The sequence below is a fragment of the Octopus bimaculoides genome, chromosome 4 (genome assembly GCF_001194135.2).
Source record: "Octopus bimaculoides isolate UCB-OBI-ISO-001 chromosome 4, ASM119413v2, whole genome shotgun sequence".
Taxonomy (NCBI): Eukaryota; Metazoa; Mollusca; class Cephalopoda; order Octopoda; family Octopodidae; genus Octopus; species Octopus bimaculoides.
The window spans coordinates 16,196,603-16,212,785 of record NC_068984.1 but is presented as its reverse complement, the minus strand read 5'-3'; the positions used below and the strand labels follow the sequence as shown (position 1 = coordinate 16,212,785).

Here is a 16,183-nt window from a genome sequence, read left to right as displayed (position 1 = left end):
ACAGACACGTGTACCCTTAACGTAGTTCTCGGGGGATATTCAGCGTGACACAGTGTGACAAGGCTGACCCTTTGAATTACAGGCACAACAGAAACAGGAAGTAAGAGTGAGAGAAAGTTGTGGTGAAAGAGTACAGCAGGGTTCGCCACCACTCCCTGCCGGAGCCTCGTGGAGCTTTAGGTGTTTTCGCTCAATAAACACTCGCAACGCCCGGTCTGGGAATCGAAACCGCGATCCTATGACCGCGACTCCGCTGCCCTAACCACTGGGCCATTGCGCCTCCACTCTGATGGAGTAAATCCATGATTTAAGACATTCCAGCAATGACTATCCCATCTTTTAGAGCTATCTAGGAAAGACTACATTTTTCTGTCTGCTATTCTTATTCCATGTAACTGTAGGATGTAATTTGGAGAAGATTTGACTGCAAATCGAGCAATAACATAAGGTCTTGTCCAGGCAACCCTGCAGAGGTTGATTGAGTCTAGATCTATGTTCAAGTGGCATTTTACTGGCCAACCCTTTTTGCAGGATTTCCACAGCCCAGAATTAGTGATGCACATTAAACATGAGTGTGTATTGTATACAAATGGCTACAGTATTTTCATTTTAGAGGGGAAAAAAAAACTAAGAAAAAACACAAAAGAAAAAAACCACATATGGGGTTCTTTTCTTGTGCTATGTCACAGCAGAAAAACATGTTCATTTAATTTTGTAGTTCGGAGAACTAGTTTTAAGTTTCTTAATGTTTTACACAGATACAAATAAAATGAAATCATGTGAGAGATTTAACCGGTTTATTCAATTCATCTGTTTGTTGAAACTAGATACCACAAGGCTGCTCATTTTACTGGAGTTAAATGTACCCTAAAAGAAAGGATCTAGGAGGCAAAAAAGGTGAGCGAAGCACCATGAGTTGTTGGAGAACTGCTGCAAGACTGGATAGAGGATCAGGTACATGCCAGTGGAGGTAGACAATCAGAGGTTTGCAAATTGTTCTCTCAGTAAGGCCTATGGATCCCTAGGCATTGTGGGAGTGAGCAAAAAGTCAATAACAAGATCATGGAAGCAACAACAAATGTAGCCAGATGACCTAAGCTTAAAAGAGGTGGCTATGGGATCAACAGAACCCCGTTTGAATACAGACTTAATCGGCCTCTGTGGGGTCAACTGGACAAGAACCAAAACATCCAGCGACACCAGAACATAATATAAGCGTCCAGCCCTCAGTCAAACTGTCTAACCCATGCCAGCATGGAAAGCAGACGTTAAACGATGATGATGATGATGACTGATGTATCATAAAATCATGCACTTTAAAAGTTTCTTTTCTTTCTCGTCAGCCAATTTCTGGAAAGACTGTTTGCAAAGATTTGCATTGATATTCATTTTCTGTTATCATTAGCTAATTTCTGAGTTCCGGTTTATTTGTAGCAATTTTGTGATTCTAGATTAACCAACTGTACTATGGCCTTCTCTAACACTGTATTGTCACTTAGGCAGAAGGGCCCTGTTCAAAGTGAACAATCGACATTATTTATATGAGTTGGAACCTTCCCAGTGATGGACAAAAATATAACCAGAGGGGTTTCGTTTCATCTTGAAAACCAGTGGAATATTCTTCTGATACTACATTCAAAGAAAGAGACAAGATTGTTAATCTTGTAGATTTCAGGTTGAATGACATCAAGTCCAAGATCCTTGCCATTGGTTAGAGCACCTATGGACTGTTAGATCTCATCTACAGTAGGAAAGGTTAGCAAATGACATGTTGATCCTTACAGACAGCATGTAAGATAGTGCTGCCTCACTGATGATTGAGGAGCAGCTTAGGACACTCAAATACCTCTATCTGGCTTTCAAGGATTATCTCTTTGCCTATGAACAGTGTCTATCGATTTACACCAAGGAATAAAACTAGAAGCCTGTTGGAAGTAGAAAGCTCTCAAAACATAATAGAAATATCTCAAATTGTTGCAACTTGTTAATAAAATAAAAAAAAATTTGAACTCCAGTAACAATTAAATGCAGTTAATAAAATATTCCTTTTTACTCTAGGCACAAGGCTCGAAATTTTGGGGGAGGTGGCCAGTCGATTAGATCGACTTCAGTATGCAACTGGTACTTAATTTATCAACCCCGAAAGGGTGAAAGGCAAAGTCGACCTCGGAGGAATTTGAACTCAGAATGTAAAGACTGACGAAATACCACTAAGCACTTTGCCCGGTGTGCTAACGTTTCTGTCAGCTTGGCTGCTTTAAGCAGTCAATAAAATATGAACTAAAACAAAACAGAATTTCCTAAAATTTCAGTCTTAATAGAAACTAAATAAAAGCAATTTAATGCATTCATGATACCTAATTATTCTTTTGAAATCGAGTACATGCAGTTAAAGCAGTATTTGATTATAATAGCCATTTATGTATCATATTTAATGTATATACATGGTCAATAAGCCAATTACTGTAGTATTTGTCCCCGAGATAACATCTCTATTCATTCTTGCCTTTTTGGGTCTTTTCAGAGGTGTGAACTCAAAGCAAGCTACATGTTCAAACAAGAATTTATTATCTCTAATATCAGAAAAAGTGAAAAAAAAAAACTTAACAAATTGCAAAACAAAGACGCAAAAAAAAATTTTAATTTTTCATACAAAATTTTATTTTCTGAAGCTAATTAGGGACATGGAGCTGACTTTTGGCATTGTAAGCAAAGTACCACACAAGAATGGCAACCACAGCAGCCACAAATTCACTTTGAATGTAGGCACCTTTCCAAACACCCTGGAAATATAATGAAAGAAATATAAATAATGGCTTATTAAGGATGTTTACGATAGAGGTAGGAACAGGTAGGGACAGACATCCTTCTTAATTTAACTACACATCTCAAATAATCAAATGGAATATACAATCACATAAGCATGATAATAATAATAGATGCTTGGCAAGTATACAGTAATTGTCTCATCAATCAAGCTAGGGTCAAATACATTGCAAGGTTTTCTAAATCATGGAAAATCAAGGAATGAGAAAGAGATTGTTGTAAGAGAGACAAATAACAGACATATATATTCTTTTACTTGCTTCAGTCATTTGATTGCAGCCATGCTGGAGCACTACCTTTTAGGTGAGCAAATCGACCCCCCAGGACTTTGTAAGCCTAGTACTCATTCTATCGGTCAGTTTTGCCGAACTGCTAAGTTGTGGGGACGTAAACACACCAGCATCAGTTGTCAAGCGATGGTGGGGAAACAAACACAGAAACATATATATATATATATATATATATATATATATATATACACACACACACACACACACATATACTGGGCTTCTTTCAGTTTCCATCTACCAAATCCACTCACAAGGCTTTGGTCAGCCCAAGGCTATAGTAGAAGACACTTGTTCAAGGTGCCACGTAGTGGGACTGAAAGCGGAACTATGTAGTTGGTAAGCAAGCTACTTACCACATAGCCACTCCTACGCCTATAATATATACACACACACACACAACAAGCTTCTTTCAGTTTACATCAACCAAATCCACTCACAAGCTTTGGTTGGCCCAAGGCTATAGTAAAAGACATTTGCCTAAGATGCCACACAATGGGACTGAACTCGGAACCGTATGGCTGTGAAGCAAACTTCTTACAACACAGCCACTCATACACACACACACACATCAAGAAGCATGCACTCACACAGAGGCACTTACATGGACATAGTAACACATGCAAATACATCCACCCAGTAATATCAGAACGATAAATACATCCATCCACAGCAACATATACTTCACTGCCAATTCCACGACTCCTTTACTTTTTGCATTGTAATTCCAGGTGGAAAATGCTACTTGCTTTGGAATTTGTTCACTAAACACCAAACTGCTAAATGATGCAAATATATATCCATACCTTACTCTTTTACTTGTTTCAGTCATTTGACTGTGGCCATGCTGGAGCACCACCTTTAGTCGAGCAAATTGACCTAGGACTTATTCTTTGTAAGCCTAGTACTTATTCTATCGGTCTCTTTTGCTGAACCGCTAGGTTACGAGAACATAAACACACCAGCATCGGTTGTCAAGCGATGTTGGGAGGACAAACACAGACACACACATATATATATATACATATATACGACGGGCTTCTTTCAGTTTCCGTCTACCAAATCCACTCACAAGGCTTTGGTCGGCCCAAGGCTATAGTAGAAGACACTTGCCCAAGGTGCCACGCAGTGGGACTGAACCCAGAACCATGTGGTTGGTAAGCAAGCTACTTACCTTGTACAATTAAAGCACATATATCCACAAATATATACACACACAATCTGGCAGACAGCGCTACTTCTATAAATATCTTTAAATGGTTCTCAACATAGTGGAACCATTTATGTGTCACGGTGTGTGTGTGTGTTGAGTCAGAATACCAAACATGTATACAAGAAACATACCATCCACCTATTACTGCTTCTAATAATGCAGATTAAATCAGGCTACCTGGCACGTGAAAAGACATTCGAGCGAGTTCGTTGCCAGTACCGCTGGACTGGCTCCTGTGCAGGTGGCATGTAAAATACACCATTTTGAGCGTGGCCATTGCCAGTACTGCCAGACTGGCCTTCATGCCGGTGGCATGTAAAAGCACCCACTACACTCTTGGAGTGGTTGGCGTTAGGAAGGGCATCCAGTTGTAGAAACTCTGCCAGATCAGATTGGAGCCTGGTGTAGCCATCTGGTTCGCCAGTCCTCAGTCAAATCGTCCAACCCATACTAGCATGGAAAGCAGACGTTAAACGATGATGATGAGAGAAATATAAACTAGAGAAATCAAGAAGAAAATGTCATTTTCACAACAGAAATTTCTTACATACATTTTATATACTAAGCTTATAAGTACTGTAAAAAGCACTGCTGCTGGTCCCCTATAAAAGTAAAAGGCACAGATGATGGTACCATGTAAAAAGCACCAGTACACTCTGTAAAGTGGTGGGCATTAAGGACATCCAGCAGTAGAAATCAAGCCAAAACAGACAATAGAACCTAGAGCAGCTTCTGGCCTTGCCAGCTCCTGTCAAGCACTCCAACCCATGCCAGCTTAGAAAACGGACGTTAAATGATGATGAAGTTTTATTTCTGTGCGACCAAATTAACTGATAAACGCACACATCTATTCAAGGGAAATAACTCGAGGCTTATTTAACCTTTATGATTACAAAGCAAGATCATAATTTCTGAACGTTAACAACAGGGATTCATATTTTTTACACTCGTGAAACTTTACTTATGCAATAGCAAAACATGTTAAGTAAACATTTCCTTTCATTTCACGGAATCTTATTTCCTCTTGAACAATACATGAGACATCCTCATGATTTTACACCCACTTTTCTAAGCTTACATGGGTTTTGGCAGATGTGGCCCAATGTCATTTTTGTCAGCTGATCCTTCTTGGGATCAGTCTTAACCTCTTCTTCCCACGACTTTGCTCACTCTTTCTATTCTGCAGGTTCCTTCCACTTAGATCCTTCGACTCTTTTTTACTCACGTGCTATTCTCCAGACATTCACATGTCCAGGACAGTTCAATCTTTCCTCATATAATACTACATTTGATTTCTCTTATACTGTATTTTACTCTGTTTAATTATGTTCTACCATTGTCATTAGACTAACATCACACAGCCAGCAGAGCATGTTTCCTTCATAATTTTCAAGCCTTCGCACATCTACCTTCAGTGTTTATGTTTCCCTACGACTGTACAACACAAAACATCTTACACAATGATACAATCTGCCTTTCACTTGGAGAGAATCTCCTTATCTGAGAAGTAATAGGCCCCCTGCATTTTTGTCCACTCCTAGTTATCCTGTTGTAACTCTCTATTTACTCTTTCTCTTCCTCATACACTTATTTGTATCTACATCTGATCAAGGGAATCTCAGCTTCCATACCTTCCTCATTCAGATTGTTTTGCATCCCTAAACTCATCATCATCATCATCGTCGTCGTCGTTTAACGTTCGCTTTCTATGCTAGCATGGGTTGGACTATTTGACTGAGGACTGGCGAACCAGGTGGCTACACCAGGCTCCAATCTGATCTGGCAGAGTTTCTACAGCTTGATGCCCTTCCTAACGCCAACCACTCCGAGAGTGTAGTGGGTGCTTTTACGTGCCATCGGCACGAAGGCCAGTCAGGCAGTACTGCCAACGGCCACGCTCAAAATGGTGTATTTTATGTGCCACCTGCACAGGAGCCAGTCCCTCGGCACTGGCAACGATCTCGCTCGACTGTCTTTTCACGTGCCACTGGCACAAGTGCCAGGAAGGCGACGTTGGTCTTGCTCCAATAAGTTTATTGATCATCAGTCTGTGTCGAATGATATGTTCTTCATTAGGAAAATATCCAATATTCGCAACTAATAGCATATTCTCTTTCCCAAGCAGTATGAAGTCTAATTGGCTTTTGTGTCTGCCTAATTTTTAATATCCACTGGAATAGCCATCATGGTGTTGCCCAACATGTCCATCAAAGTCATCAGCAGTGGTCACAAGGTCACTATAATTCATAATCTAGGTAGTCTGCAAGAGGGACACATACACATGGTCCTTTTGTTTCCCTGTCAGTCCTGATCATCATAAAATGTAAGAGCAGTAAAAAGATGCTGTTGTGTTGTCCATCATTTGCCAACAATTAATCACATACTTTCACTACCTCAATTACTTTGTCCAATTTTCTCTTAAAAAAAAAAAGAAAAAAAAAGTGTACTCCACTCACTTCACCACTGCTACCATCTGGAAGAATTTGTGCATTCATTGCTTTCTGAAGAGTCCGGCTGAGGCTCCCTTCCATCTTACCTCTTATACTCAGTACCTCTACAATCTCTCAAGGCCTATCTTTACCTCATCATTTCTTCTTGTCCTCTTTTCAATCCTAGTTTTCACTGATCATCACAGTCTGAGCTAGTTCTTATTCAGAGTTACTGTCCCCTTCAACAGGTTGCAGACCACAGCTTATTCAATAAATTTTTTCAATATTCCATCAACGAGGCACGTATAAAGCTGTGGTAAGTAGCTTGCTTACCAACCACATGGTTCCGGGTTCAGTCCCACGGCGTGGCACTTTGGACAAGTGTCTTCTATTATAGCCTCGGGCCGACCAAAGCCTTGTGATTGGATTTGGTAGACGGAAACTGAAAGAATCCCGTCATATATATGTGTATATATGTCTGTGTGTGTATGTGCGTTTGTGTGTCTGTGTTTGTTCCCCCCCCCCTAGCACTGCTTGACAACCGATGCTGGTGTGTTTATGTCCCTGTAATTTAGCAGTTCGGCAAAAGAGACCGATAGAATAAGTACTAGGCTTACAAAGAATAAGTCGCGGGTTTGATTTGCTCAACTAAAGGCGGTGCTCCAGCATGGCCGCAGTCAAATGGCTGAAACGAGTAAAAAGAGTAAAAGAGTATTAAATTATACTTACGCGATGGTCAATATCAATGGTGAAGATTGGTTTAATACTCTCAATGTCCTCATTATTTCTCTGAGCCTGAATAATATCAAATAAAAGAAATCACTGGCATGATTTACTTTCAAATATCAAATAATAGATATTTCCTTTTACTCTGTCATTTTTCGAAAGATTTTCCATGATTTTCATAAATTTCTGGTAATTTACAACATTTTCTCAGATATGTTTTTTAATAAGTTCTAAAACTCCCCACACCATTCACTTGCTTATACAGAATTTACACCAATTCACTTATTGCTAGATAGATAGCTGGAAAGTGGCTCACAAAGGACTTGGTAAGTGATGCCAAAACACCCTCAGTATTATTTTAGAGGAAGGAAAAACGAGAAACACAACAACAAAGACTAAACTTTTGAATATGAAAATATTTTATTTACCTTTCTTAGAGCAGAGTAACCTTCTTCATCATAGAATTTAGCCACATATGTACCTGCTGGAAGCTGGCTATGACTGTCACTAAATGTTACCTATGAAGAAGAAAAACAGTTGTAAAAAAGACCCAATTGTAACCTGTGTTATCTGAAACTGTCTCAATCTGGGTTTTTTGTTCCTTAACCCTTTAGCATTCAGATTACTTTGTCAAATGTAATGCTTATTTATTCACATTTTCTAAAATTCATCATGTATTACCTTGTAGCTTTGAGATGTCGAGGATGTGACTGTTTATTTTTAGAATGACATTACAGGCTAGGTGTGAGAAACATGATTTGGCCAGTTTGGACATAGTGTATGGAATTTTGGGGGTGGATATGGCCAGTTTAAATGCTAAAGAGTTAGAACACAGCACTTTTCCTAGTCTCTCTCTCTTTTTCTCACTCTCTGTCTTCTAACAAAAACACACATGCAATGTACACGTACACACACACACAGGCTCAACTCTTGCTCCATGAAACAAAAACCCACCTTTACATCACCGAAAAGATAATGTATAATTGATTGTATCTGCTCTAGATTATTATTGATATTTATTTTCTCACCTGCTCCCAGGAGGAACAAGCTGAAAAAAATGAACCTTGATAAGGTTTGAAACTAAAGGGAAGAAACTAAATGCTACAGAGCATATATTATTTGAGTAGCAATATAGTGTTAGTTATCAATAAACATTTGTAGAGTTTCATTCATATAATATTAGTGTCACAGAAATTGGGCCCAACAGGGTCTTTTTTTTGGTAGCTTGGGATGAGGATCAAAATTAGCTAGTTTTGTTGTTTAACAATTCATCAGGATTCACTCAACCCTCATCCCAAAACTGTTGAAGATAATAGCAGAAGGTTCCTTATCAAAATGTAAACAGCTCATTTACATAATGGCACAAAGTTAAGAGCTAACAATGATATTTTGATTTCTACTTTCCTAAACATAATAATTGATCACTCAATAAAAAAGTCAAGCATCAAACATGTGATGAGCTCGACATTAATATTTACAAAAATAGATAAATTACCTGATATTGGTTAGCTATAGTGGTTTTCGTAGCAGGAACTGGTTTACCATTAATGTCAGCATACAGATTAATGTTCTACAATAAAATAATATTTATATCTGATCAATGAGTTCCACTTTCATGTCGTAATACAAACTTAATCTGAAAATTTAACAAGAGCCTGCAGCCAATTCAAAATAACGAATGTATGAGGATAGTTATACCAATTGTGGAAAGATCAAGTATTATGAAATAGGAGGATGTGCAACCAATGCACAATGGAGAAGTCTGTATGTGGTTGCTCAAAAACTAGGAATAGCAACTGAAACTTTGAATTACACTTTACTACCTAAAAATAAAAAAAAAAGGTAAAGGATACATTAAATAATGTCATCCGAGGCACTTCTAATAAAATGCTGTATGATGGTGAATCAAGCCTTGTCTTTACAGCTGTTTTGGATAATTGATGACTGGTTGATATCAATACGTAACTCATAACACTGCTGCTTAATTCTCTCTGTGAGATTTATAATTAGATCATTTCTAATTTTTGTAATCAGTGAATGTTTTCACTAAAAATACATATATTTGCGAGGGTTTGACATGCATCTTCAGCCAGCTGGTGTTGCTACTTCAGGCTGATGACGAGCAATGACTTAGAAACATGTCCCTGAATGCACACTAGGCTGGGTGGTGGTGCTTGTCTCCCCCTCGCAAATATAAGGACACAGGAAATGTGTCAAGGCCAACAGGAAGCGGTCCAGCTTCCTAGGGCTAAATAGCAGCAGTATTATCCCCTTATTGGGACTGTCACATTAGGTTGACAGTATACAACTGCTTTAAGCTGATATTGTTATACATAAAAGCAAAGGAACAGTATTAACAAGCATAGATTTTGATAGCTCTGGGCAGCAAAGTCACAGAACTATAACAGATTCATATAATATTTAGTCAATAACTTTAGTAGATGCATACAAATAAAACTTACTGTCAAGTCATTTTTACAAGTCAGTGAGAACTGTACAATGAAAATGGTTTCTGAGGAAGTTGTTGCCTCAGGAGTTGTGTACACTTGAGGAGTGACTGTTGGTCCAAGACATGTATCGCCTACAAAAGACAAAATACATAATAAAAGTTGTAGAAAAACAAAACCAATATAAAGAACAAAATGGTGGTTATGTAACCAATAGATAAATAAAGCTAAACACAACTGTGTAATCCGGAAAAGAATCTAATTTTCATTTCATCCACCATGGAAGCTCTCTTTTGTCTTTCGAGTTACAAGGAGACCCCAGAAATATTGGTGTCACAAAATGTACTCAGGACACTCTGTAAGCGATGGGCAAATTGAAGTGAACAGCAATAATGCAGGGCTTGAGAGGAATCTTTGGTCTTGCTGACAGAAAGACAACCTCTGTACTGTTGATGCCACAAAAAATGCATCCAGTATACACTGTAAAGTGGCTACAAAGGGCATCCAGCCACAGAAACCATGATGAAACTAAGATATTGGAGCAAGATGTGGACCTCCAACTCATTGGATCCTGTTGAATCATCCAGCCCAAACCACCATGAAAAACAGACACAAAATGATGATCATGAAGATGCTTATATTTTAATAGGGGATTGACAAAAGAACAGAGGAAGATTAACACTGTTAATGAATGAGAAATTTCTCTTTTTATTAATTGTTTAGTCCTTGAAGGGACAATGCCTCTAGATTTCTCAAGCTTCATCAGCATTGCAGTAGCGCATCACCTCCCATTCATTTCAGCCTGCATGGTTTCTCTAAGAGCATTCTTCACTAAATGTCTGAGGTGGCCGGAACGTTCACTGTGAAAAAATTAGAGCTCAGAGTGAGACTCAACAGCATACTTATGAAATGCATAGAATGATGGTAAATGACCCTTTTTACAACTTATACTTCCTTAAGCAATCAATGTTTAACATGTTGGTTCCAGTAGGGAAAATATAAGCTAAACTGAACTATTCTATATAATTGTTCAACTTGTGAGAAATAGCAGCCAAATCTCCCTCATATCACACTACCATCTTAAAAATTGGGAAGACACATTGGATAATGAAGTCCATAATGTAGATAATGTACAGTATGCTTAAAAAAATGTGCAGGGATAATTCTAGAGGATTGCAACTCAGAGTAGGGACTGAATAGAACATTAGGCATGAAGTTTTGTAGCACATAAAAGGAATGAGAAGAGGAAGAGAAAAGGAGGAGAGTTACAAAAATTGCTCCAAAAATTGGGCTTCACTAACAGCAAGGGTCTCTTCTGGTGAAAACATATACTTAATATAGCTAAAACCATATTCCAATGGGTGGGTGGCCCTTCTCTTCAGTGCCAGAACATATAAGGGGTGTTCAGTAAAGATTTCCCCTGACCCATGTCCAGTTATTGCAGGAACGTAACTTGTACAGGTATAACCATACGTCTCGACAGGTCACATTGTAAATTACAGCTTTCCACTAGTATTCAATTGTCTTTTACAGCTTCTGAAGTGGACTAAGGTGTTATAAGGGAGGCAGTTCAGATCAGTGATCAGGTTCTTATATTTAAAAGGTTGTATACCAAAAGAGACTTTCAATGAGATGAAAGAAGTTTGTAATGATGTAGTTAAGCACTGGCATCACCAGTTCAAATGGGGTCAGACATCGATGAAAACTACTCTTATTCCTGGATGACCACATTCTACCACTGATGCTCATCCATAAAGAAGAAGCTGACATGTTGGAGGATCACCACATAACTATTCGGTAACTAGCCCAAGAAGTGAAGATAAGTGTAGGGTCCGTGGAAAAAAAAATCATCCACGACACAGGTGGAAATTGTCTGCACGATGGATTCCCCGGATGCTCACACCATTTCAGAAGCAGGAACAAGTTAATTGCTCCCAGGCTCTTTTGGCAATGTGCCAAGGAAACGAGGAGGACTTTATTGGTAGACTTATCACACAAGATGCAAAATGGGTCCATCACTATGATTTTGAGACTAAAGTCCAGTTGAAGCAATGGAAGCATGATAACTCACCACCTCCAAAAAAGGCTCGTGTCCAACCCACAGCAGGCAAGATGATGCTCACAGTCTTTTGGAACCAGTGTGGAGTAGTGATGATGGAATTTCTGGCAAAGGGTACCACAATTAATAGGGCATATTATGCTGCTCTGCTGCATAAATTGCAGGATGCCAATCAAAGCAGAGAGCCATGGCATGCTGACCAAAGGAGTTCACCTCCTCTAAGACAATACCCCAGTTCACAATGCGCATGCTGCCCAGATGAAAGCACACTCCAGTGGCTATGAAATCCTTCCTCATCCGCTTACTCTCCTGACCTTGCACCATCTGATTTCCACCCCTTTCCAACCGTGAATTTTTTTTTAAAGGGGAAGCCCTTTTTGGATGATGATGAACTTATTTCCATAGTAAAGTCTTGGCTCCAGACACAACCTATCGACTTCTATAGACGACGTTTTCACAGCTGCATAAAGCAATTTGAGAATTGTGTCACCATTGGTGGTAGCTATGTAGAGAAGGCCTAATAATTATGCCAAGTTTCATTTATCCCAGTCTTTGGAAAATGGATCAGAGGAAATCTTTAACGAATGCACCTCAGACTTCATCTCCCAGCAATTATTGATACTCTACATAGGTCAGTTGCTGCCTACAACAGAGTATTGTTCCCACATCTGGGACAATGCTGTTGCTGTACACACAATTTAAATCCATTCAGAAAAGGTCACTGAAATGATTGGGGTAAAGTCATTCACAGATGGCAAGGATTATGGCAACATTCACCAACTTAAACACAGAGACTGTCCGAAAAAGTTGCAGGAGATTCCAAAGTTGTCCAGAGGCCATGGTTGAAGCAAATAGTGATTTTATTGAATAAATTTACTCTTTAGTATTTCAAGATATTTTAATGTAATTTTGGTAAATACATCTGTTAAAATGGGATGTCAGTGTTATTTTTATTTTTGCATCATTTAGACGACAATATATTCACTGCACGCTGAATATGCTACAGAAACTGTGAAACTGGCTCTAAAACAGCTTATTAGTTGCAATCTCAAAAGGCCCTGACACAATATGCAAAACCAACCACCAAGATTACAGACATACACATAACACTTGGCAGTAAAACTTAACATAAAAGAATAGTGTTCTTTGAAATGAAATGAAAGTGGCACAAACCTAATGTAACAAAATGGTAATTGTGGAACTGATATTTTATAAAATGTTTTTGATTTATTTTACTTTAAAATCTTTAATGGTAAAACTGTTGAAGCATTTAACTGTTGCACATCAATACAAAACTACACAGAGCAATATGTGGCAATTCTGCAAACATATTGGGTTCATTGCAGCATAATACTGAATCCCAACGATGCAAAAAAATTAATTGCACTTTCATTATTCATCATATTAATAGAAATATCCTGTACAACACAATTCCTTTCAGTCAACTCATCAGTATTAACAATGACCATCCAGACTTCTTTTATAGATATCCATACATTATTTAATATCCGTTTTCAACTGTTTTTAAAATCACAATTCAAGGACTGAAATACACGTTATTCATAATTTTCGTATAAATGTGATTATTCATAATGAAGGTAAGCAAATTTTGTATGTATATATCGTTTTTGTTTTTTGTTTTTAGAAAAACATAAATCCAAAGAAGCACACTCCAGTCTATATTATTGGTGAAGGCCGGTTTACAGGTAGATCCTAAGACCTGTTGGCTTATGGCCTCTTTAAAATATGGATCGGGAAACGTGGGAGATAATTCCCATTGTTTATATCAATCGTTTTCCCTCTGTGTTTTAAAGAGGCCATAGGCCAACAGGTCTTAGGTTCTGAAGATACGCTATGAAGGTATCCTCTATGGAGAGAAACCCAGGGGAAGCCTATAAACCGGCCTACATCAGTAATATACAGGGTGCCCACAAGGTCTGGGTACATGGAGTAAATTAAATCATAACATAATAAATTAAATATAAGAAATAATAATTTTTTAAAGTATGTATTAATCCCCATGTACCCAGACTTTGTGGACACGCTGTGTATATATAGGCGGGCCTAACGCAGTCACCTCCCCCCACATACTGACCTTCCCGATTTTTTTTTCACCGGATTCCTATCTTTTTGCGCCAGGTCCGCCTATATATATATATACATATATATATATAGTCCTCTAAGAACCCATAAGTCAGAAAAAACAAGTACCCATATATTTGTCAACAGTGGGTGTGTTCATTATAACCAATCGGTTTCATACACGAGCTTATAGTTCCTTTTCACAAAATTGGCTGAAAAGGAACTATAATGTTAGATTGAATAAAAATTAGATATACATACAGGCGTGAATACATACATTTTCATGTATGCATGTATGTGTGTAATTTTTATTCAATATAATATATACATATATGTTGTAACAATACGTTTTTCCTTTTATCATCAGTACACATTTTTTTTTTTTTTAATATTAGAATCAAAATGGTAAAATACTTCATAGTAGGTTAAGTAATCACACAGAGGTCTGTATATAGATATGCAATTAAAATACGAATATCTTTACAGGATATTAGAGAAATAAAATGCTTTAGTATAAACTGGATCAATAGAATATATAACAAACATTTCAGTCAGGTTATAAAAATTAGAATTTCCAATACAAAAACCTAGATTAAAACTAATCAATAAGTTTAATCTCATTCCATTCTATCCCCATGTTTTAAATTCAATTATTTAAAAAGCTATTCTAAGTTTGTTATCTTCATTGATTTGTAGGCGGAAAGGTAAATTAAATTCTAAATGTTTCAGCCAAAGATCACTTAAAATTAGATTTATGTTATATTAAAACAGCAATTAATCACGCATCCTAAGCGATGTTTAAAACTAGCAGACAGCTGCCAACAAAACAATATTTCAGGGAGTTTAGAAAACGCCACGTCAACAATTATCGTCTGTTTAAGGCAGTTTTACTTTCAGACAAATGCTGTTATAATCTGTAATGAAATAATCATCATTGTTTTTTTTTTTAATAAAAAAATATATATTAATATGTAAATTAATAAATTTAACAAACCTGAAGCGAATAAAGGTAGAAGCAGAAGCAAAGAAAAGATAGAGACGATCATCATTGAGGGAAGTTGAGAAGCCATCTTGATGCGAAAGGAAGGGAAACAAATGGTTTTTCACTTTTATACAGCAAATACTACAGGGAAGTCAGGGTAGATAACTGTGGATTTATCAGATTGTCTCCTCTTGGAAATATATTTATTTGTTTGTTTTTTTTATTTGTTTCTATTTATTTATATATTTGTTTATTTGTTTCTCTATTTATTTATTTGTTTATTTATTTATGTATTTATTTATTAAATGCAAAACTAATTATTTTTAAGGTGACAGAGAGGAAATATAGATACGCATTGTAGATTTAAAAACTATATTCTCAAGGCTGCGTAGGGAACCTTTACTTTGCCACCTTGAACTGCAAGAAATAGCAACCATATTACTTTTGAAATACGTCCTAGACGAGGTGGACGTTATCGGAACGCGTTGGATTATAAATTTTCTCCTTCAAAGCTGGCCTGGGGCCAAACAGCAATAACGGAGACGTCGACAACCACGACCACGACGAATAGGCCGTCGTCAACATCAATATCGTCATCATAACCAGCAGTTTCACTACCACCACCATCGCCATAAGTCATCACCATGCAAAAGTTTTTTGTGTTTGACGAAGTTCTGTACTCAATGAGTTAGTAGTTTCGTTTTTTTTCCTACAGTCCTTCCTTCCGTCCTCCCTTCCTTCCCTCCTTCCTTCCCATCAGTCTTGAAAGCCCAGTAAAGGGTCATGGGCACTGCATTGTCTCTTGACTAAAAGATAAAAATATATCGTTCTCTTCTGCACTTATAATCGAATCATTCAGGAGTGATGGAGCAGTTTTCAATATATTAAAGTGGAGTAAGGTGACCAGCAAACAGAATCGTTACCGTGCCGAGAAAAATGCTTAGCAACATTTCTTCCGACTTTAAATTCTGAGTTCAACCGTCACCGGAGTTCACTTTGCCTTTCATCCTTTCGTAGTCGATAAAATAAGTACCAGTTGAGCTCTGGGCTCGAAGTAGTCGACGTATATCCTCCCCCCGAAATTGCTGGCCTTGTGCCAAAATTTGAAATCAATATATTAAAGTTGATTATT

At 37.7% G+C, this 16,183-nt stretch overlaps 1 protein-coding gene across 1 annotated transcript; it reads right to left on the bottom strand.

Moving 5' to 3' along the window:
• Positions 1-2,637: 2,637 nt before the first annotated feature.
• LOC106882605 (translocon-associated protein subunit delta) lies at positions 2,638-15,218 on the bottom strand. The gene is made up of 6 exons (XM_014933342.2): positions 15,064-15,218; positions 9,944-10,062; positions 8,977-9,051; positions 7,910-7,999; positions 7,485-7,550; positions 2,638-2,783 (listed from the first exon to the last, which is right to left on the bottom strand). The coding sequence occupies exons 1-6, from the start codon at positions 15,137-15,139 to the stop codon at positions 2,673-2,675; spliced, it is 537 nt and encodes a 178-aa protein (XP_014788828.1). The 5' UTR covers positions 15,140-15,218; the 3' UTR covers positions 2,638-2,672.
• Positions 15,219-16,183: the final 965 nt, after the last annotated feature.

Coding starts and splice junctions, on each gene's coding strand:
- LOC106882605 (XM_014933342.2), bottom strand. CDS start 15,139: ATGGCTTCTCAACTTCCCTCAATGATGATCGTCTCTATCTTTTCTTTG. Junction 10,063..15,063: donor TCTACCTTTATTCGCTTCAG/GTTTGTTAAATT, acceptor TGTCTTTTGTAG/GCGATACATGTCTTGGACCA. Junction 2,784..7,484: donor CCATTGATATTGACCATCGC/GTAAGTATAATT, acceptor TTATATTTCCAG/GGTGTTTGGAAAGGTGCCTA.